The sequence below is a fragment of the Bremia lactucae genome, linkage group LG6 (assembly GCF_004359215.1).
Source record: "Bremia lactucae strain SF5 linkage group LG6, whole genome shotgun sequence".
NCBI classification, from domain to species: Eukaryota; Oomycota; class Peronosporomycetes; order Peronosporales; family Peronosporaceae; genus Bremia; species Bremia lactucae.
The window spans coordinates 1,804,652-1,827,062 of record NC_090615.1 but is presented as its reverse complement, the minus strand read 5'-3'; the positions used below and the strand labels follow the sequence as shown (position 1 = coordinate 1,827,062).

Here is a 22,411-nt window from a genome sequence, read left to right as displayed (position 1 = left end):
AGAGTTTCGGGACGACGCGTTTGCGTCATCCCAGGTACAGGGGTCTGTACCTGTTGTAATCTCAACAGTTCCGCCTGTTGAGAGCCTTGCTGATTCAGCAAGGCTACTTTTTCCTTCATCTCGTCAAGTTCATGTTGTATGAACTTGGCGACGGTTGAATGGAGGGCATCTCTGTCTAAGTTGGACAGTAATGCCAGGATTGCATCGTTTCCTACGGTCGAACTCATTCGTTCAACCGCACTCCTTTCTATATCACTTAGAAAGGAGTAGCTTTCAGGGGAAACGTGATGCGTATTCCCACTATCATCTAACATGTCCATGTTAGATGTGGGAAATGTGGTCCTTGGACGGACTACAAAGTGCTACCAGGTGTAACGGGGCACTACGACTTGTACTGTTTCAGTACAAGTCCACTTCGCACTGCTTCAGTTGCGAGTGGTGCCTTACGTTATGTGACGTACACTGTACGTGCAGAGGAAGACTTCTCTTAAGACAACTAGACTTAAGAGGGTAAAATGAAAATTGTATTTAATATAATTAAGTGTCTCTTGTTCTATCTTTGTAAATGCTAACTTAATTATAATCTAATACTAAACATGTAAATGAATTCTTATCTCTATCTTATCTGTAAGTCTCTTTGATTACTCCTGCAGCTGATTAGTCTGCGGAATAAATAGATATAATGGCCTATACCGATAAGAATTCTGAATATTTCTATATAAAGTAATATCCTCCAAATATTATCTACCTTTTAGATAATATATTAATTAACAACCTTTAAGTGTTAATTTCATGGAACGACACACCCCGTTACAAAAACTAACAGCTCATCATCATGCTTGACTATTAATGCAAGCAAAATTCATGAAGCTGTAACTGAGACGCTGGGTTGCAATCTCAATCTGAAATTAAACGCTTTTGTGTTAGAATCAGCTGAGTGCACTACAGCAGCATGACAGGCTGACGGCGCCGAAACGTCAAGTACACCGGTGACGCTGCACGCGCAAGCATACTAATGCTCTTTTCAAATGTCCACGAAGTGATGGATTTTTTGTTAATCGCCACCAAAACGTCATCGACGGCGATGATTCGAGCAGCTACGGACGGACTCTCCTGGTTATTCTTAAAATCAATAAAGCCGCGCACCACGAGATTCCCCTCTGCAAACATGAGATACAATTAAGTATGGAACATTCCAATATACATGTGAAAGCTTTCCTAGCCACGCACGATATATACGAAGAGACATGCCCAGTCCTTCTTGCCGCTTGGGTACAGCCACATCATATACGAAATCAGTCTGGAGCGGAATAAGTAGATCGTTCATTGCCGCCGCTATAAAGTCTGCCCGAAGCGATGGATGCAGGACCATGGTACCCAGAATAAGTGTGACGGCCACAAACTCAGGCACAAAGTGACCGTAGAGGATGAGCATTTCCATAACCTCCTGCGGCATCACCAGCATACCACCACAAAGAGAACACTTGCGCTCCATTATACGACGAAATGTCATGTCGACACCTGGTACACGTGTAACTCCAAGACAGGACTCACACGCCGCCAAAAGGTGCGTGGCACGCTCTTCGACAGACGCGTTGTCAAATGGAATTGGTTGTGGCGGCTTAAGGCCATAGGCATTAATTTGCTGCTGAGGATTCTGCTGAGAGAGTTGCTGTGAATTGTACATTGTCTGCTGCTGATGTTGCTGTTGCTGATACTGCTGAGGGTTGTATTGCTGTTGTTTTCGCTGAACGTGCTCAGGCTGCATCTGTATGTGCTGACTGACCGCTCCTGGGTTCATAGAAGCTGCGCCAAAGCTCGAGTTTACATAGTCCTGATGCTGAGCTTGTAGACCGTGTTGAGAGAGTTGCCGCTGCTGTTCATGGCTCTGCTGCTTATGAGCTCTATGCTGGCATTGCTCGTTCGGATTATCTGCGAGTGGGTGCTGGTTGTACTCCTGCATTGTATCTGAAGTTCTCGGCAAGCCACTACTGTCGTACTTAATATAATCACTACTGTCGTACTTAATATAATCTTGTGAATCATCAAAACAATCACTCCTGCTTTTTGAAATGGTTGAGAACGATAGATCTGTGCAGCGAGACGAGGAACTTGATGAGATTTCTATATCGTCTTCCAATGAAGGTGCCGAAGCCAACGAGCCGGAGCTGGACGCCGATATGATGAACGAGCTTTTGCTCGTATGCTCCAATCTAGGCATGTTACGGATACAGACTGTGGGTGAGGCGCCCGTGTTTATGCGTGGCGAGAAATGCGCTGAGTGGGTCTACGATCTACAACGTGCAATCCGCAGAGATCATGCTAAGCAAAAATTGGTGGCAAAACAGCTGGGCAAATGGAAAATCCTACAGAAAAAGCTGTTGCCGCTGCTCGTGAACCACCAGCACGACCGAATGCTTGTCGTTTCTATCCTTAAAGTGTTGGTGATGCTCACCATGAAGCCCTCACGGGACTCGTCTAATATCGCACTTCAGCTTAAGTACCTCCGTCAATACAAGCACGAGTTCTTACGATGCGGCGTCATCTCCATCTTGATGACAATGCTCGTTGACCCGCTATCCCGAGGAGGAGCACGTGCGGACCAGGATTATCTGTGTATGGAACTTGCACTTACACTTATTCGAAACTTGTTGGCAGTACCCAACGAAGACTTAAGTTACGTAACTTCGACGACGTCGTACTATAACCATCTGCAAGAGGATTTGGTTCACTCGCTGCATGAGGAAAGCGTATATGAAATGGTTTTGCTCTTTTCCCAGGACATCGATTCAGCTGAGCACCGAGATTGGAACTTGTTGATAATGGAAATAATTTGCTTGACATTAGAATGCTCGCAGCCGGATTTTGTGGCGGCTTTTGCCAAGAAACAGCTCGCAAGAGAGCAAAGCAAGAGGCCTGATGGCCAGGAGACTATATTGTCGACATCATTGCGTGACAATTCAAAGTCAAGGTCAACTCAAAACGCTGGAGAAGATCTTTTGGCTAAGCTTAAAAACGAAACGAAATCGTCCACACAAAGCCATTCGACATCACGCCGTCACACCAATTTTGGGGGCGTCTTGAGAACGGTTGGTCCGACAGGGCGTATGGCGGTGGTGTCTGATTTTTCGAAAACGATTTGTGGTCAGGTACCCGAGGTTGCCAAGAAACCAGTTTCTCTAAGAAGAAGAAAGAAGAGCACAGCTCCGGCTCAAGATATAAGCGAAATTTTTGGGGGTAAAGGAATAGTGAACGAGACGGACGAGTACGTTGCGCTTACTGAAGTCTTGAATACAAACCTAACAGACACAATTGGTTTATTAGACGTTTGATGAGTATTCTCCAGTCAATTTGCGACGCTATCCTTGCGAAGTCATATGCTCAACTAACCGACTCATTAAAGGCAGAGTTTCGTCGTGGCAGCGATAAATTAATCTTCACGGATCGACTACAGTACTTTTTCCTTGTAGGATTTCTGTTGAAATATCATCGCCTGAAGGTTCAAGCGCTTAAGTCGCACTACAAGCATCAGCTAAAAGCAGCACAGAAACAAGCAGAGCTCCAAAGTGCGCTGAATGTTAGCGCTATTCTGGTGCCAATTCCTAAGAAACCAGATTATCATGAAAATTCGGTGCTATCAACGCTGGATATGTTTTCCTTTAACTTTGTGCTCCAGTCCATCGAAAATTACGCCGCGACTAAATATTATTTCGGCATGACTCTTTCAGTTCAGCTTTTGGCTGAAATGATGGCGTATCTTGCCGAGCTTGCTACGAGTGATGATCTTCGCTTTCAACGCATAGCCGATTCGGTACAGCACAAAATTTTCTATGAGCGAGACTTTCTTGACCGTCTGCCTGTGTTGCTGAAATTCTGGTCTCCTGGACTTTTTTCTAAAGCATACGAGGTTGACGTTGTCACGCTCACGCATGTAAGTAAAATATATTCCTTCTGTATTTCTCGTTTGCGTGAGCTAAGATAATGAAATTTTTCTGTAGCTCGTTTTCAAAGTGCTTGATTCACAAGGCACAATCAAAGTACTATCAAGAAGAAAAGCGTTTCTGGACAAGTCAGTAATTAGCTGGGTAATAGCATTTGTTTAGGAATTATTGCTCATTGTCGTTCATTGCGTGTTTCAGAAAGTGCAAGAAAATCGAAGTAATTAACGGTGAGCCAAAATCTGGCGACATTGCAGATGACCGCTCAACTGATGAGGAGAATACAGAGAAACAAACGCAGCTAGTAATGGAAATGCAGCGCAAGGAGGCTGACTTTGACGTTCGAAAATATTTTTCTAGCATGGTGTCAGCTGACACAATCCGAATGTATTGCTCAATACTTTCCAATTACCGCGAAAACAGCCCAAGTGTAAACCATTACATACACTCTTTTTTTTATCGATTAAAACACTTCAAGATCCAACAAGAAGAATGGACCATGCAACCAATGCTGTTCAACATCCACGCACTTCTACTGTTTAACACGATGCTGCAAGATACGCATATACGCCACCTTCCCGATTTCAAGACGTTTCTCGACTTCATTCGGGGCGTTGTTCGTGATTTTTTTACTTTCGCAGACAAAAACAATTTGCTATTTGTGGAAGTATTTCTCCGCCAAGCATATCCTTCCAAGTCGTGCATGCTTATTCAGCGAAGCTACGAGGACTCGGTGAGCAAGTCTAAATCGGAGGCGATTGCTCTGGGACAGGAAAAACAAATTGAAGCACTCAATGAGTCTAGACGACACCGCATTGCTTTGGATCATGAGGAGCTCGACGGCGAAAATGAGTTCCACTTCGCTTTTGATCAATCAGATTTTCAAGCGTCGTCACTAGAGTCAAAGAAAGGTGAAGAAGATGAAGATGAGACAGCAAATAGCACAGAGACGTCAAGCCTCAATTTGATTGAAGCTGCATCGATTGCAACGCATAGTACCCAAGGATATGCACCAATATCGCGTGCCGCAGCAGAGCGTGCCAAGAGTTGGAGCAGGGTCGAAGACCGATACCTAGCAAAAGTTTATACGAAATTTTGCCAGCTACCATTCGTCTATGAAGTCATTTCGCAAGAAGACATGTTTCAGGAGCGTGACCGAACGCCGGAGCAAATTGAGCAACGTGTGAAGTTCCTAGAGCTCCAGCAAATGAAGCACGACTCATTATTTGAAGATGACATTGGTGCAGCAACTGATGGTGGTCAAGTCGCCGATACTGTAGAAAAAAATCTTGCGTTGCTCGATACCGCTCGCCCTCGGCGACGACTGTGTCGCAAAGTCGGCTTAAGCGATGATGACAGCGACGAAGATTTGGATTTATTACGAGAACCAGCTAGCATTAAAGCTAAGCCATGTGGCGCTGACACGGTCACGACAAACGATACAACGACCAGAGTCATAAACGGTGCTTTTAGAGAAATGACATGTATGAGTGTAAAAGTGAATTTGCGAGATGTTGATAAAGAAAGTCAACCTTATGACTTGAACAAAAGTCAAGAGCTCGAAAGGGAATCTCAAGATCAACTGGAATTTCCCGTTAAAGCACATAATATTCAAGGATCCGAAAGTGCTAAGAAGATTACTGACATAAATTCCAAGACTAAAAATTTATCGCCTGATCACATTGTTTCAACAGATACGTTTACGAAAAAGACGATTATTGAGACTAGCTATGAGGCGGGTACTTCTAAAATAAATCTCATAAATGTTCCAAGAACCCATGGTAGCCCGGACGTCGATGTCGTGGAAGAAGCTACTAATACGGAGTCTCACAAGCGTGGGCGCGCTTCAAATGAAGACGTGCCCATGGCGGACGTGCCAGCGAAAAAGATTTATCGAGCCATCTTCCGCTGATTTTTCTGCGGAACGCCAAGTACGAGTTTATAATAAAAAATATATTTATCAGATGATGCCCTCCTGCAGATCTTCGTCCGCCTTATCGAGCTCTTTGAAATCGATATCGATCCGGTGTGCGCTGATTATTTCTGAAAAGCATTGGGTGCGTAGTAGAGCTCTGTAGAAAGATAGATCTTCTTCCGCCCGAGTCGAAAGGAATTCGGTCTCATCAAAGATAACTACTGACTCAGTCGCGTCTCCCACCACCAGACATGCATTGGCGTGGCCACACAACAACTCCAAAAATAGGTCTACACATACGTCGCTTAACTGCTCGACTTCAGTATTGGACGAAGAAGCATGCTCACTTACTGTATCAATAGAAGTCGTACCGCATTTACTAATGGAGTCGTACTGCATCATTTCGGGGTAAAGTAATCCGTCTAGCTTAAGTTTTGCAGCTTCGAAGCATCGGGGCAGGAATATCGCATCCTTATCTATATTATTTTGCAGACCTAAGCCACGCCACGCCACCCTTTGGTTCCCAACATATTCCACAACTTTGCGATCCACATCAGCAACAAGATAAAAGCCGCGCGCCGGAAGGTCGGATCGTAACGCAAATTCACTATTGACACCTACAAGAATCGGTGTTGGACACTGCAAGTACGACAATAGTGACTTTGGCAGCACAGGGGCATACACGTGACACCATGTAAACGGACGTAGCAAATAACGAATAGCTTCAGCACACATTGCGAGAACCGAATATTGACTTGCAACTAGCACGATACTGCACTCAAGCACAGCACTGGCAAGAATTTGGAGGGCCATTGCTGTACCAAAGTGCTTAAAAAGTACCGTCAATGGAACATCGACATCAGTCTTTTTCGCATTTGACGGTAAGCTCAAGCTACTGCAGAATTTCCGGAGATTCAAGCTCTTCGTTTCTGAGTACGCAGACGTGTGGCTCGTTATTGTTGGTCGTTTCCAGCTGAGCTTGCGATGATAGAGTAACGCCAGTTGCTCATGTGCAAGAAAACTGGATTGCTTTGGAATACTTTGAATATGCTCTTCAGCCAATTTTCGAAGCAAGCTGACAAGTGGTAAATGAGAAAGCAAGCAAAATCCCTTAGCAACATAAATTTGCTCATTTGATGATCCCACGTGCATCAGCTCATAGGTCAGGTAGACCGACCCAAACAGGAAACCATGACGATCGCTTTGTTGAAATGGAAATAGCACATCCGGAGGACATTTTTCGCCACTAGAATGCTGAATAAGAATTCGACCACTCGGCACGAGAAAAGGTTTCGTTTGTCTTGAGATTTCATCGAATTGTTTTTCACGACAGTCTTCTGCTTTGAATGGATTTGGGACTGGCATGAGCAGCAGCTTGGCTTTAAGATCCTGATCATTCTCTTTTTCAATAAATGTTGCAAATGTGAAAATGATTTTGATGCTGAAGTCATTCTCGTTTTGCACTGGTGCATTTGAATTTAGTGAATTGAAATTTGGTCGATAATGCACTTGGAGCCCTGGAGGTAATTTCGTAAGCCGGATAATGCCTTCGAGATTCAACACTATTTTGGCCATATTACGCTCTACTATTTCCTCCGAGTCGCTTTGAATTTCAGCATCGCTGCATATTACATTCGTCTGATCGGATTTTACAACGTGAATTGGCTTACTTTCAATAGCCTCTTCTCTGTATCCCTTCGCACCTGTTGCAAACAATGCCCTAGTGCTTGATTGCCCATCGACTTTACCAACTTCATTGTGCACTTTAGAGTACTCGGCCGATAAAGAAATTGTAGATAACTTGGGTGGAAATTCTCTCGACTCTACAAGATCAAAGTAAATCAAAGGATCCTGAAGCGCCACTTTGTACAAGTCACTCGTAATAAATTGCTCATACCACGATGATAGCAGCTTAATACAAATCTCTTCCTGCGCTTTCATAAAAAGCGCCTCGGCAACGGGTTGTTGACTTTGTACGTCATCATCAAAGCGACGACTTACCACCGTCAAGTACAAATCGTTCTTAGTCGCAAGCGTGATGGCTTGAGAATTATTCTGTGCCTTGTCCACCAGCACGCATGCCAGCCGCCAAAACAGCTCATACTTGTTTATATCTAGCAGATGTTTTAGAACATACTCGACATGGAGCCAAAAATAGAGCTCAAAGTGCTGTCGGCTTTGCATTAAAAAGAATAGAAAATAGTGTGCCGCTCTAGGCTGCTGCAATAATCGTTCCATCGGAATTTTTCTCGGACGAACTTCTGTGTCAATCAGCATTTTTAAATACACGTCACTCTTTAGAAATCTCGGCATCTCTTCTTGCGTGAGCCTCATATAGGCCAAATTCTGGATCGGAAAGAAAATATCATTTACCTTATCAGAAGTAGTAATATTAGTTTTTACTAGCTGTTCTAACTCGCTTGGGAGCTCAAGCGTTTCTGAGATTTGAAACTCAGACGAGTTATCAATATACTTGTGCCATATTTTATTGGCCTGCTCTCGTCGTTTCTTTTCATTAACAGTCTGAAGCTGCTCAATCTCCATTAAAAAAAGAAGCACGTGGTGATAGTTAGAATGCGTAGATTCATTTAAGGCTTCTGTGTCCACTAAAAGCCATTGCAGCAAGTACGGAAGCTTCTTTGGGTCTTTCACAATCTCTTTGAGTGTTAACGGCATGTGACCCTGGAGTTTATTGAAGCTTGCGATATCCAAGTTCAACACTTGCAGGTGCGTGTTTGTCATATTTCGTTTTGAATGCAGCCCATTGGGGCGAAAAAGCTTGAACAGTTTTGAGCTCACCGGATGCGGATTTGAGAGCTCCGAAACGGGGGAAGTGCGACGTGAAAAACGCAACCTGTCCTGGTTGGTAGAATGGGAAGTTGTCGATTCATATGGCGATTGACTAATCGCGTTATTTTCGCTAGCTTTGTCATCGCCAAAGAGCAAAGCGTCGAGAATCAGGTTCGTGTAAGAGCGCATCGTCGGAAGTTTGTCCGAACAAGCAACATTGAAGCATGCTGCAACATATGGAGAAGTTATAATCATTTTCAAAAAAATGACTCAAAGTGCTAAGGTATTGACGCTATACCGGCGCATTCTGACATTGCATCGGAAAAAGTTAAAGCCGCACATGCGTGTTCTCGGAGACCAGTACGTGCGTGACGAATTCAAGCGGCACAAAAGCTCTGATCCCAAGTACGTGGCACTCTTCATACGCGAATGGGAACAGTATGCAGCCGTTATGGCGACAAAGCAGAACCGCTTCGGCGAGATGCTCTCATCCGAGGACAATGAGTTGCTCGATGGTGAGCAGAAAAAAAAGTTGCGATCGCTACAAGAAGCTGCGAGAAAGCTTGGCAAAAATATCGGCTCAAGTTAAAATTATTGCACAATTGCTGTTGCAGAATTCGCGGTATCGATGATCGTGGCAGCGTTGTATGATAATTATCAAACTAAGGTCTTTTGCGTTATGCGTTACTTATTACTAGATATACAACCACCGACACGGCTTACAGATTTAGCTTCTACGGGCGACTGTAGTAACATAATGTGAAAGCTTAGGACTTTGCTGGTGCAATAAGTGCAATTCCTGGCCTTACAAATTTTCAGTATCTGTATTTCCTACCAATCGAATGACTCTGTTAAATTATTTCAACTTTCATGGTGAGCTATAGCAACGAGCCAGAAAAGCGCGACGGTGGCCGCAACCTGCGCCGTGCGCGCACCATTCTCATCAAAATTGGCACGGAGATTGTGCAATCGCCTGAGGGCCTACTGGCCATGGGCCAAATCGGCAACATTGTCGAACAAATTGCAGTGCTGCACATGCGTGGCCACAGCATCATTCTCGTGTCCAGTGGCTCGGTCCCTATAGGAAAGATGGTGCTGCATCGTCAGTTTTTATTGTCAGGATCAATGCAATCGCATCTTGGGGGTCAGGTGGATAAAAACGCTCAGTTTTACGAAAAAGCGTGTGCCGCTGCGGGCCAAAGCGGCCTTCAAAGTCTTTACGAAATGTTATTCTCCCAGTATCATTTGGCCTGTTCCCAAGTACTGGCATCCGATGCCGACTTTCGGGAACCTCAAGTCCGTGTTAATTTGAAGCGTGCCATGCGTTCCCTGCTGGATGTCGGCATCATCCCAGTCATCAATGAAAACGACGTCATTACTCATCGTACTACGCCGCTAATTGTCGAGGACAAAATTGCGTGGGATAATGATTCACTAGCGGCACTATTTGCGCAGGAGATGATTGTTGATCTTATGGTGCTCCTTACGGACGTGGATGGGATTTACACGGGCAGCAAAGACAATCGAAAGCTTATCACGAGGTTCCACCGCGGCGACAAACAAGTGATTGCACGTGAAAGTCGCGTCGGAGCTATCGGGCAGAAAGACAAGCTCTACTCATGCATCCGTGCTGTGAATAGTGGCGCTGTGCACGCTGCTGTGGTGGCCAAAGCAGAACAAGGGGTGCTGCTGCGGATCGTCAATGGCGAACGTGTTGGCACTCTATTTGTTTCAGATGGAGAGCCCATTGGCGACGCAAAAATGGAACATCAGTACATTGATCCCCTCTATTCTAGTATTGCTCCGCAGGTCGGGAATGCCGCGAGCAAGTTATAGATGACAAGATAGAATCTTTGGCAAGCTGACTCACGGTAGCTGGGATGCACATGTTATCTTGATCTGACAGAATAGTTGTAACAATTACATTGTTTATCGTGCAAATTTGCACTTCTCGATTTGGGCTAAGATGAGAAACTGAAAACTTATTGCGCAACGCCTACTCGTGTCATGTAACGATTGGCGAATCTAAATTAAATCAACCAGTTAATAGAACCAATGTCTTATTGCGTCAATTTTACCAAATTTGGCATTATTGATACTATTAAGTCAAAATAACGAAAAGATTGTAATTTTGTACTTCTTTATTTATTTCCTCTTATAGGAGATAATATTATCCCTATTAAAGAAAAATAATATTTATGTGACGTACACCAGTTACATCACCCCTTTAAACAACAAACACTATAGTGACTGATGTAGAGTGACAGAGAGTACTATTTTGTCTCCCTCGGTAAATTAGCACTTGTTGATTTTATTTGAATTCCAGCTTTTAATTGCGCATGGTTTCGAAACCCGTGCGCGTAGCTTGCAAAGCTGGCAGGCATTATTATCTTTAAGAGAAAAATAACCATGGGGTTGGAGTTTTTGCGCGTAAAATTTTTTTATGGTTATATATGGAAAGTATTAGTATAGAAGTCATTTCTACGGCTCAGTGCAGCTGCTAGTGATACAAATGATTCAGTAGACGCTTATGCGTCTACGGTAGCGAGTGCGTCACCTCCTGCTCAATTGGAGGTGATCACCTGCTACTCCAATTGTAGGCGACTGGCACGGGTCGGCGTCATCACCCGACTCGGTGGCAACTGTTTAGGCCTCCGGATCAACCGGGGCCACGTCTGATGAACCTACGAGTTCTAACGTGACAACCAAAGAGGTGATAACAAGGTTTTTTGACATTTCGTCCGACCCTTTTGGTGCGGAGTCATCTTGTGATCACTCAATAGAAGATGATAACTCTACATTATGTCAGTACGCATCACCAGGAACGAAGTGATCGTAAAGGTCACTTCGGTAACCATACTACTGGTAGTATGCTTACCGAAGTACTCTCGGATCCCTCCGAGAGTAACGATACCGTGAACGCTAACATGTACCAAAGGAAGAGGGATCGCGATGCTTGCGGTTCGCTTCTGAAAGAAAATCTGGTTGCCCTCTTCGGGCAGCTTAACTCGTTGGTATGGTATGACCAGCGATCCTTACTAAATTCCGTTATTCGACCCATCCAGACTTTACAAGTGATGTTGAGGACGAAACGGAATTCTTCATCGATGCATTTTTATGGCATCGATAGTACACATGCAAGCGGACAAAGAATGTCACTCCTTTGTTCCAAGCTTGGGAAGCATTCGTACCAAATGTGCACAGCATAGGCCGCCAGGCCTAACTTGACAAACTGGATGCTTTCCGTGACCGGTTCGAAAGACAGACCGTAGTCGGTGCACGCTACAAGCTGCATCGTTTGTCCAGAGTGGCAGGGTTACCTTGCCTTTCGTGGGGAGACTCATGTCCATTATGTTGTAAGGGTGCGGGTCATGCCGCTAAGGAGGCATACTCCCTTAAAGGCCTTCACTGGAGGACGCACACCTCTTGTGAGATGCGCGAAGGGATTATGAACCTCCAATCATTTTTTAAAAACACGGAAAGCGCTCGTTCTCTGATGGACCCTCTTTGGAAGAGGATGGGTTTCTCGTCGTACTGTCGAACGAGACCCGGAACGTCCATCATCAATCGAGAACGAGGTTCCCATCCAATGAGGTAACTTGTTCGAACCCCCTCAGCCTACTGTAGTTCAAGAAGCGATCAACTAAGAAACGCTTTTCACCACCCGAATCTGTCAATGGATGTGCAAGGGGGAACATTCGGGGTCGCCTCGTTCGCCGAACCCAAGTCAACACCGTGACTTGGATCACGTCCTCCGTTATTTACGGGAGGACGATGGTCACGAAAAATCCCGGTGCTGCGAATTAACGGTGACGGTCGACTGTGCTTCTCTTGACCAGTTGAAAAACTGTGCGCAAGCTGCGGATGATCAACTGGTGAACGAACGGACACATCAATTCCTTCAAAACGATCTCATCCTTGGTGGATGTATGGACCGTTTGGTTCGTGAGATACAGGCTCTGTCTCGAGACTATCATGCTTAAGCTCGAGACCGTCAGGCTTTGACAGACGCTTTAGACTGTTCCGGTGTGAACTCAAATTGGTGATCCATTGCTCGGCGGTGCAGTACACGAAACACGAGGTGTGTCGCCAGCAATGGCTGTGTAATACAGTAAACCATTGCGTGTTGTGCATCGATCCGTTGAGAGTCGATACAATTTCGACAATCCTATCAAGGATTGATGTGATGGATTTTTTGGCAATTCATCAACCTTTAACAGCCTTATCTTCTTAATAAGCTTTTCTGACGTCATCAAGTAATATTGACGACAAAACACTATTGTTGCAACAGCGGGCTCATGCTCACTGTTGATAGTTGCAACAGTGGGCCCATTCCGATTGTTGCTTTGCGCAGCCGGCTAAAAATGGGGCCGGAGCGAAAGGGCATCAGCGCCCGACATTAAGTCGTCCTGGTTTATAATTCACGGAGAAGTTATACTCCACGAAGAAAAACAACCATCTCATCACTCTTGCAAGAGGTGTGGAGTGTTTATGGCCTGGCGTAAAGACGCATGGTCCGTATAATCAATGAATGCTTTACCCCCCAAGAGATAGACCCTAAAATTAGCCAGTGCATACTTCATGGCAAGGCATTCCTTGTCATGCAATGGGTAATTGCGTTCAGCTGATTAAAGCTGACGCGACTGATAGCACACGACGCGCTCTGCGCCGTCTCTGTCAGATTCCATTAACGGACAGCTGATTGAAAAATCGCTGGCGTCACAGACCACTATGAATTGGTCTGTCTTGGTCCGGAATCGCCAGGAATGGCGATTGCATTTGATACCCTCAGAGGAACGCTGACAATGAGCGTTCCAAGACCATTAAACATTTTCTTCAAGAAAGAAGAATATTTACCATCATTTCGGCATAATTGTGGGAGTACTTATGTATGTACGCCGCTAAGCCGAGGTAATTTCGAAGTCCCTTTACATCGACTGACACAGGCGATGTAAAGGGACTTCGAAATTACCTCCAGTCGGTGATCGGCTTCATCTTTTCCGGATCAGGGTGTACACCGTGGTTATCCAGGATGCTCCTAAGAAGTTGTCTTTCGCTTGCAGCGATTATACACTTCTTGAGATTTGCATACAACTTATGCTTACGCATAAGTTTAAGAACCTTGCGGACGTGGGTACGACGTACTTCAACGTCCGACTTTCCGTTCATGATTCTGCTATTAACGAAGACGTCATCAACTAGCCACCAACTAGCCACTCCATACCACTCCGTTTGGAGTGCTTATTGCTGTGAACAAAATAACCTGTTCATGCATAAGAATCTGATAGAATCCATTCATCAGATCCATTGACAAAAAGATAGTAATATTTGACATACCATTAACGATTACGTCTTTTCGTGGTATCGACGTTTGAGCCGGTACCGTTGCAGCGTTCAATTTATTGAGCGCATGCACAATCCGCCACACTCTGTTGCTTTACGCACACAGAAGGTCGGAGAGCTATGTGGGGAGGTTGACTTCCTGACATGGCCCTCTGCTAAGCGATCGGCAAACAATGTGTCGATCGCTTATACTTGTTCACGAGGCAATGGTCACTACTACCATGTGAAAGAGCATTCAAAATCAGGATCTACAGAGCGGCTGAGATAAGGTCGATTGATACTGGATTGCCTCCTGCATCTGAAGGAACGATGCATTTTCGTCATTTGCGTACCAGTAGACTACGTTAGAAAAATGGGTGTTGTAACGGGCCAGCTGCCTTATGTTACACACCGGTAAAGGACACTTAACGAAAGGTCAATTACTCCATGTAAAGTAAAGTGACCTGTCACTCGGGTGAGGTTCATACAGGAACCCACCCTTGTGTATGTGATGCACAATAGATGCAGTCATATAAAGCGGGTGGCGTCTAGCGTCATCTGCGAGCAGAGATATTAAGAGAATTACGTTCGCCATGTAGAGTTGCACATCTGCAGACATGGCATCTAATCATTTGGTAAAAAGACTTTATGTTTAATTCGACTGAATATTAATCATGTATTAAACTTACATCCTAGATAGCCAGTGCGCTAGAGAAGACAGGCAACCGCTTCCTTGACCAAACTTGTTCTAAGGTACAACTTCGTTGGGTGAGGTCTCCTTAGGTGCCCACCAACTACTACACGGCGCGTGAGAATATACGGTCAAAATCGCTTCCTCGCTGTGCTTGAAGGTGTGTGCTTTGTAGTGCGAGGCCGCTTTAGAAGCAGCCACCTACACTTGGTATCTTTCCCACGTCCCATCTCTCTGATCGTGTCAGTGAGGATGAGCCTCAATATCGAATGGGCTCATTTCCCCCACCTTTCCAACCATCATCGGGAGGTGGCGAAGCACTTGGCACAGGGACATGGTGAGCAAAGTTTGGCCAGGCTCTTGGGCAGCCCTCCCGAGCAACATGATGCTCAGCTGGAGCCGTTTGAGGCGTTTGTGCTCGGACAGCGAATGGCCGTGTCAGCCATACTGCGGGGAGTCCGTTATAAAGACTCAGGATGAGCAGGACAGGACTGTTGAGACGCTCTCCTCCCGGCCGTATCAGTCGAGGCCGTTCGGATGGACCCGCCCAAGTTCGATGGAACTGACGCGCACACGATTGTCCACTGGTCGTTAGCCGTGGAGCAATGCGGTGTCGCGCAGCTCATTGAGAACGACATCCAGATTGTGTCGCACGACATGTCCTATTTGCTCGATAAGGCCTCAGAGTGGGCTTACTCGGTGCTTATGGTGGACGGAAAGGCGAATCCTTCATGGGCAATTAATAAATCAAAGATCGCGCCATGTATTAGCCGCCGAACAACGAAGTGTTCCTTCTGGCGCGCTTCTTTGGAGCGCGAAAGGCGAAGTGATCCCTGCGAGATTTAGTCAATGGGTGCGCTCGCTGTCGGCATCCATTATTGTGGGTCCTAAACACATTAAGGTACCCACGTCTATGAACTGACTGCGGCATGGCCCATCGCGACAGGAAGAGGCAATTCGAATCACCTTAGTCGATGAGAAATTCTTCAACAGTGCCTTGGCGGTTGCTTGTTATAACCCGTCGACCAAGAGGTCGGATGCCACTCCTTTGGAGTTGGGTAATGCAGACGTAGTCTGCTACAATTGCGGCTAGCACGGCCATATGATGGCTCGCTGCTATGCCAGAGATCCTGCTGGGTCTAAGGCGCCCAGCAAGAGGACTCCCTACCCAAGGGTGGTGGCTAGAATCAGCGTGCGAAACGCGTGAGTTCTGTATCGACCGCTGAGGGTTTGGGAATGCAGGAGTGAAGTAGAGGCGGGATGCCCTAATAATGCAAACTCTGAAGATACCAATCAGTTCAGAGTTATCGAACAAATGGGTATCATAGTCCCTGAGGTCTCGAAATTTTTGACCTCAACCCTGCTGGTCTATAGCGCTCCAGTACGAGGCTATGACCATGTGATGACCCTCCTTGTGGATTGGGGCCATCACAAAATTTAGCAAAACTTGCGGCTCTAAGACAGAGATTGGCGATTATTGAGTCGCTTTGCCAGGATGCCAAGCGAGAAGAGGCGACCGTTTGTTTAGCGAACGGCGCGCTCATATAGTCTGACCTTCAGTTCTAGTGACTTCTCCTGTAGAGAGAAAATCACAGTGCTAGGAAGGGAGAGTCCGTGTGACCTGAAGCATGTCGTGGTTGGCATAACACCAACCATGGATAGACTAAAGTACTCGCACAATTGCTAACTCTATGCAGGCACCAAAAAGAATGTGCCCTTGTGAGAGGCATACGCAACTGATGTCGTGTTAGAAGCAGCTGAAGGTGCGTCGACGAGATGTCAAACGTCACCAGGTCCTACCCAGAATTTAAAGCCTGGTTAAGTAGAAAGAACGATGACAACTAGTCACGCGTCCGTTTTTCCGTCACAGAGCCGAAAGCCTGTGCCAGTAGACAGCGAGCTTATAAGAAGCTAAGCGTCGCATGAACCGGCATAGTTCCTCGAGCTTGGTGCGGTTGGAATGAGCGCGTTAGCCAAGAAAACAACGGCACCCGCTTCCACGTCAAAGGTCGTGATTACTCGGAAAACGAGTACCGGACAGATAAAGACGATCAAAGACACGTCGAAACGAGTGATCTTTAAAACAGTCCCGGCTAAAGAGGACGGGCCTTCAAGAGAAGTGTTCGAGGCCGTCAAAGACGAAATTGCGGAGGCATCCTCATTTGAGGTGCTCCGATAAGTCATTAAATCTGCCGAGGAGGTAGTAAAAATCCCGGAAATGTCGTAAGATCTGTTCCTTGCCGAAACAAAGGAAGGAAAGATTCACCAAGTAGTTGCACTTGTTCCAAAAAAGAACTTGGTGGACTGTTTCTCGTCGTCGGCAATGGACCAGCGTCCTAGAAATGGATAAAAAGAAACGGGTCGCTGCTCAAGGATGGGATGCCTTGATAGACAGTCCGTTCTTTGAGGTTCTGTGGAAACATCGCGATGTGTTCCCAGAAGAAGTGCCGAGCCGCCTACCAGCAGATAGTGGCATCGGGCACGAAATAGACCTCGAATCTGGAACCAAGTATTGTGTGACAAGACAATGGCCGTTGCCGATTAAACAAGTCGATTATACCGAGGAGTTCTTCCTCTAAATTTAATTTCAAAGTTGAATACAAGCCGAGTAAGTCGAATGTCTTGGCTGACGCGTTGTCGCGCAGACCATACTTCGAGGTAAAATACCAGGAAAGTGTGTTTAGTGCGTGTACAATGGAGTCTTCAACGTTGGCAGCCATTGAGACCCGCCACGTAATGAGCTCATTAGCCTCTGATATGTGATTGAGCTACAGTCAGGACGAACATTGTCGCCTGCTGCTGGATTGCTTCGGTCGACGAAAGGTACCTCTTCCTTCGCACCATAAGGCAAAGCTAATTCGTTTAAGCTTCAGCGATCGCCTGGCATGGCACCTGATGTCACCTTAGATCCCCTTAGAATATATGTATATATCTCAAGCTGATGATTCTTCACGAGTTCCACGATGCGCCATCGAGTGGGAATATGGGCCGTGAAAAGATATTCTTAGAAAGTGTCGAAAGGATTTTGGTGGCCACACCTATATCGATGGGTGGCCAACAATATTCGCTCTTACGAACAGTGGTGAACAGTGCCAGCGCACTTAGCCTGCACCGTCTAGCAGTGCGCCATTAAAGCCACTACCGATTCCAATGGATTGTTGGAAGTCAGAAAGCCTGGACTTCATGTTTGGCATCCGCCCGACCATAAGGGTCGGACGGGGCTCGTGGTCTTTGTAAATAGACTGAGCAAAATGGTGCGTTAAGCACCATGTAAAATATCGATTACAGGCAAGGAGGCAGCTCTCTTGTTCCTGTATCATGTACAGCGACCACACGGGATGCCTGAGTATATCGGACCGGGATTCACGTTTTACGTCTGGGTTTTGGCGTCATGTGTTTGAGCTGCTAGATAGGAAGCTCCACATGTCTACAGCCGATCATCCTCAGATCGATGGCCAAACGGAACGCGCAAATCGGGTCGTGGCGGATGCAATACGCCCGGTAGCGACTCCTAAAGAATGGATCAAACAATTGCCCTTCGTGGAGCTCGCTATAAAAACAGTGTTAACGCCAGCACGAGTGCGACACCGTTGTATATAGACGAACTGCGCCATCCTCGGACGTCATTCGCGTTTGTGCGCAGCCCGACTATTAGTGGGGAGAAGACCCTCACTACGCTCCGTGCGAAAGAAGGACACAGTTTTGTCTATATGATAATGACCCGCGAAATTATCATCTCAAAGACAGAAACTTGCCCTGGTGATCCTGCCGGTTTGGCAGCGGCAAGTATGGAGTCGCGACAAGAAACTACGTCCTATGACCGACCTCTCGGTGGTGTCATAGGTGAGTTTGATGCTACAAGCCTCAACGCTTTGTGGATGAGCGGTTAGCCATCACTTGAAAAGTCCGTCACTCGATTGCAAGCGCACAGGATAAACAAAATGGAATATGCTGACCAAAATGGCCGCAAAACAATAGTGTTGGAAATAAAGTACTATTAAGTACTGCTACTCAACCTAAATGCAATTCTTGTACTTCTGGAGGTATTACGAAATTATTGCCGCGTTTCATCGGGTCTTTACGGTGTTGTAAGATGTTAAAGACCTAAATTATAGGCTCACCCTTCCCCTGTATATGAAGACGCACCCCGTATTTTACGTGGGTCGTCTGAAACGGTATGTAGACCCAAATGAGGTCACATACCCCCATCCGTCTAAGGAGACCGATGGTGACGCTGACGGTGAGTCGAGCGTCGATTTGGTGAGGGAGACGGGGAAGGTGAAAAACTTCCAGTCGAATGGCTCCTCCGACCACGATACGGACTTGGAGAGCGAGGGGTATCACGCGCGTAACGCTAGTCCCTCAGCATCAACTTTTCCTAAATATCCAGCCGAAGTTTCAGTCGCGAGACTTGACTTTCGAGATCCGCATTACGTTGTTCGGCAGCGCGTAACGCCTGCGATTGAACTGACGAAGGTAAGGCAGCCGCGAGTAGCGAATTCGCCACTCCTATAGGGCGCCGCCTGCACTGATGAATGCTGCTAAGAACCAATGCTATCTTATTGGAAGGCTGGTTGCTCACCGCTCTGTGCAGCAGAAGCATCAAATCATCGTCCAGTGGAGAGATTAACCAAAGAGTTTTTACTTTTGAGGATTGGTCGACGCGCTGTGCGTCGACGTACCGGGCCTGGTGTCTGCCTATGAGAAGGAGCACCAGTTGTCGCTCTGCTAGTTCCGTATGGACTAGCAGGAGTGGCGTGATGAGTAGAATAAGAGGTACAGTACCGCCCATGATTTCTCTTACACGCAAACGAGCGGAATTACGTCGTTGTTACCGTTCTTTCGCCACATCGGAATGTTGCTGAAAGCGGTACAGGAGTTCCGCTTTGCATTGGTCGGTTGATTCATTTGAATGCAGCACGACCGGGATCGGGATAACACGGCAAAGTAATTTCTCCTAAGCCTTCCACGGGCTATAGATGCCATTATAATTATGTGCATCTAGAGCAGCGCGCTCTAGGAACGACGAACTAGTTCCATCCGAATAAGGTCATTTAACAGAAGGTGACACTGATGGTATGCCACCAGTCACATAGCCGCGTCCAATACGACTGGCTTGTGACACCGACTGGACATGTTCGCGTGCCTTCGATGAAGCTTTACGCTCAGGCAATTCTGTGTCAGACCCATTGTGTATGATGGTCTGAACGACAGGTGTTGTGGCCGATGACGTCATGGAATAATATTTATTCACGGCAAGTGTCAAAGTAAAGTAACGGACATTAATAACGGGCGTGTAGGCGATCTTCGGATTTTGTTCTTTACTCAACAGCTTAAATGCCATAGCCACCTTTTTTGCAACAACGCCTTAACCAGCCATGCCAGCAAGGCACTGAGAAGTGGTAACTATTCCTACCTTAGTGTTCTGTCTTCAGCCTTACTTGACTAAGTTAGAAGAGCCTAGTAAGAAGATAAGGCTCTTAAAGGTTGTTGGATTACCTCAAGAGTCCATCACAACAATCCCTAAAAGGGTTGTCGAAACTTGTATCGATTCTCAAGGGATTGACACAGAAAACGCAATGGGTTACTGTATTACACAGCCATTGCTGGCGACACACCTCGTGTCGTCATCTCCACCCATAATAATTTGCATTAACGCATCATGTATGAGTACCGCGATGCACTTATAAGAGATCATCGTGGACTGAAAAGACTTGTCTCATGATATGTTGCGAATTATACTGACCACGCCAGTACGAGTTCGTCGGCAAGTACGTACGTGCTTGCGAAATTTGTCATCGAGTGAAGCCAGTGCTTCATTTCGTGCTCCGTTACAACCTCTGCCTGTTCCGCAGTGTATTAGCAGTCCGTATCGGTGGACTTCGTCTTCGGATTCCCGAAGCCGAAAACAAGAGAAATTGTATTCTTGTGTTTGTTGATCATTTAAGCAAAATAGTACATCTTGCTGATGTTCCGGAATTGATCACAGCCAACGTCTGTGCTCGTGTCTTTGTTGACACGATATTTCAGCTCCATGGGTTACCCCGTGAACTGTTCTCCGATCGGGAGCCTAAATTCACGACAGAAATTTGGTAATCTGTGTTCAAATCACTTGGAACACAGTTGAAAACGTCAGCTTTAGACCATCTTGAAATAGATGGTCAGACAGGACGTGCAAATCGTATCCTCGAAGATATGCTTCGCGGACACGCCCATCCTTTTACGATTTAGAGCGAGTTCTTACAGAAGGTAATTTGTCATCAGCAATTCAGTGCATGCTTTTACAAAGCATACACCGCTTTTAATAAACGGCTTACGCCATCCACGGATACTCACCTTGTTTGAGCGTAACGCTAATTCAAGAGGAGATGGACTGCTTGACCAAAAAACAATCTAGCCCTCGCTTATCACGCATTGTCTAAGGTCAATGCGAAGGATACCAATGTAGATTCAATCAACATTTAAGTGGACAAACTCAGCAATAGCGATAATGCTACTACTGACTTTGATAAGGATGCTGTAAGACTCATAATCGAAAACAATAAAAATAGAGAGAGAGCAATAATGCTCTTGCTAATGATGAGAACGACATCTCCACAGTGCGCACCAGTCGCACTGAAGACAAAAAAAATCGAGTCAGCAGGAGAATTCCTGGTGGCTAGAGAATCAGTTGTCCATTTCGTACAGGAGTCAATCGCTGATGCAGCGGACCGGCCGAAAAAGAACTCTGATTAAAATGAAAGACCAAATATTCTTTCATTTAATGTTAATGAACTAGTCCTACTATGTAGGTAAACCTACCAGAACATGTAGTGACGAATGTAGGCAGTAATAAATTATTTAACCCAGGTATATCTGCCCGTTTCGTGGACTGTACCGCCAAGGAAATGCGTAAACGATCGAGCTGCCGCGTAGGATGCGTACGCATCCTGCGTTTTTTATCAGGCATCTCCACCCGTACCATCACTACGAGGCTTATCCGATACAGGATCACCCCGGAACGGTCTAAGGCGTCTGCCAAAGCCTGGTCGTCCCAAGCTAAAGCATATTAGTCTCACGATAGAGTCTGGTTCTTACAAACCAGACGTTCCACTCCATCCTCCAAGGATGAGATCTTGTAATGAGCTATCACCAGCTCGCTCTGAAGAGACTGATGCGTCCTTTCGTACGTTAGTCGATAACTCGCAACTAGCGCACTTTTTAAAATGGTCACGGGAAACATTATCGACCGTCACCGCTAATTCGCGGCGACGGAATTGCTCGTAGTCAATATTCTACCTTAAGAAACGGAGGGGTGATCCAAGTCACGATGTTGATTCGGGTTCAGCGAACGAGGCGAATCCGATTTTGCCTCATCCTCCACATCCATTGACCGGTTCGAGTGGTGAAAAGCGTTTCTTTGTCGAACGCTTCTCGAACACCGTGAGGTGTAAGGGATTTGAACGAGTAATCTCGTTCGTTGGCGAGGATATCCACCCTCGCTTGATAGTTAAGGACCTCGTTCCCAAGTGATGATGGATGTTTCGGGTCTCGTTCGACAATACAACGGGATCCATCTTCCTCGACAGAGAGTCCATCAGAATACGAGCGCTTCTTGCCCTCTTAAAAGGATTGAAGGTTCTAAATCCCTTCGCGCATTTGACAATCGGTAAGCGTACTCCAAATGGGGATTTTTGAGGGAGTATGCCTCCTTACGGGCATGACCTGCATCCTTAAAGCAACATGGATATTAGTCCCCCACGAGGGCAAGGTAAC

At 46.0% G+C, this 22,411-nt stretch overlaps 5 protein-coding genes across 5 annotated transcripts; 3 read left to right on the top strand and 2 right to left on the bottom strand.

Moving 5' to 3' along the window:
* Window positions 1-740: 740 nt before the first annotated feature.
* On the bottom strand, window positions 741-2,005 carry CCR75_003585 (uncharacterized protein). Its single transcript, XM_067961679.1, has 2 exons — window positions 1,231-2,005; window positions 741-1,160 (listed from the first exon to the last, which is right to left on the bottom strand). Exons 1-2 carry the CDS (start codon window positions 1,961-1,963, stop codon window positions 943-945), a joined length of 951 nt encoding a protein of 316 aa, XP_067818248.1. The 5' UTR covers window positions 1,964-2,005; the 3' UTR covers window positions 741-942.
* Window positions 2,006-2,072: 67 nt separating this feature from the next.
* CCR75_003584 (uncharacterized protein) lies at window positions 2,073-6,550 on the top strand (the record flags this gene model as incomplete). Its single annotated transcript, XM_067961678.1, has 4 exons — window positions 2,073-3,265; window positions 3,325-3,931; window positions 3,999-4,069; window positions 4,140-6,550. 4 exons carry the CDS (start codon window positions 2,073-2,075, stop codon window positions 5,848-5,850), a joined length of 3,582 nt encoding a protein of 1,193 aa, XP_067818096.1. The 3' UTR covers window positions 5,851-6,550.
* Window positions 5,899-8,898, bottom strand: CCR75_003583 (uncharacterized protein; the record flags this gene model as incomplete). The annotated part of the gene is made up of 1 exon (XM_067961677.1): window positions 5,899-8,898. The coding sequence occupies one exon, from the start codon at window positions 8,896-8,898 to the stop codon at window positions 5,899-5,901; it is 3,000 nt and encodes a 999-aa protein (XP_067818097.1).
* Window positions 8,899-8,908: 10 nt separating this feature from the next.
* On the top strand, window positions 8,909-9,232 carry CCR75_003579 (uncharacterized protein; the record flags this gene model as incomplete). The annotated part of the gene is made up of 1 exon (XM_067961673.1): window positions 8,909-9,232. The coding sequence occupies one exon, from the start codon at window positions 8,909-8,911 to the stop codon at window positions 9,230-9,232; it is 324 nt and encodes a 107-aa protein (XP_067817883.1).
* A 281-nt stretch (window positions 9,233-9,513) lies between these two features.
* On the top strand, window positions 9,514-10,479 carry CCR75_003581 (uncharacterized protein; the record flags this gene model as incomplete). The annotated part of the gene is made up of 1 exon (XM_067961675.1): window positions 9,514-10,479. One exon carries the CDS (start codon window positions 9,514-9,516, stop codon window positions 10,477-10,479), a length of 966 nt encoding a protein of 321 aa, XP_067818099.1.
* Window positions 10,480-22,411: the final 11,932 nt, after the last annotated feature.

Coding starts and splice junctions, on each gene's coding strand:
- CCR75_003585 (XM_067961679.1), bottom strand. CDS start 1,963: ATGCAGGAGTACAACCAGCACCCACTCGCAGATAATCCGAACGAGCAA. Junction 1,161..1,230: donor CATGTCTCTTCGTATATATC/GTGCGTGGCTAG, acceptor TCATGTTTGCAG/AGGGGAATCTCGTGGTGCGC.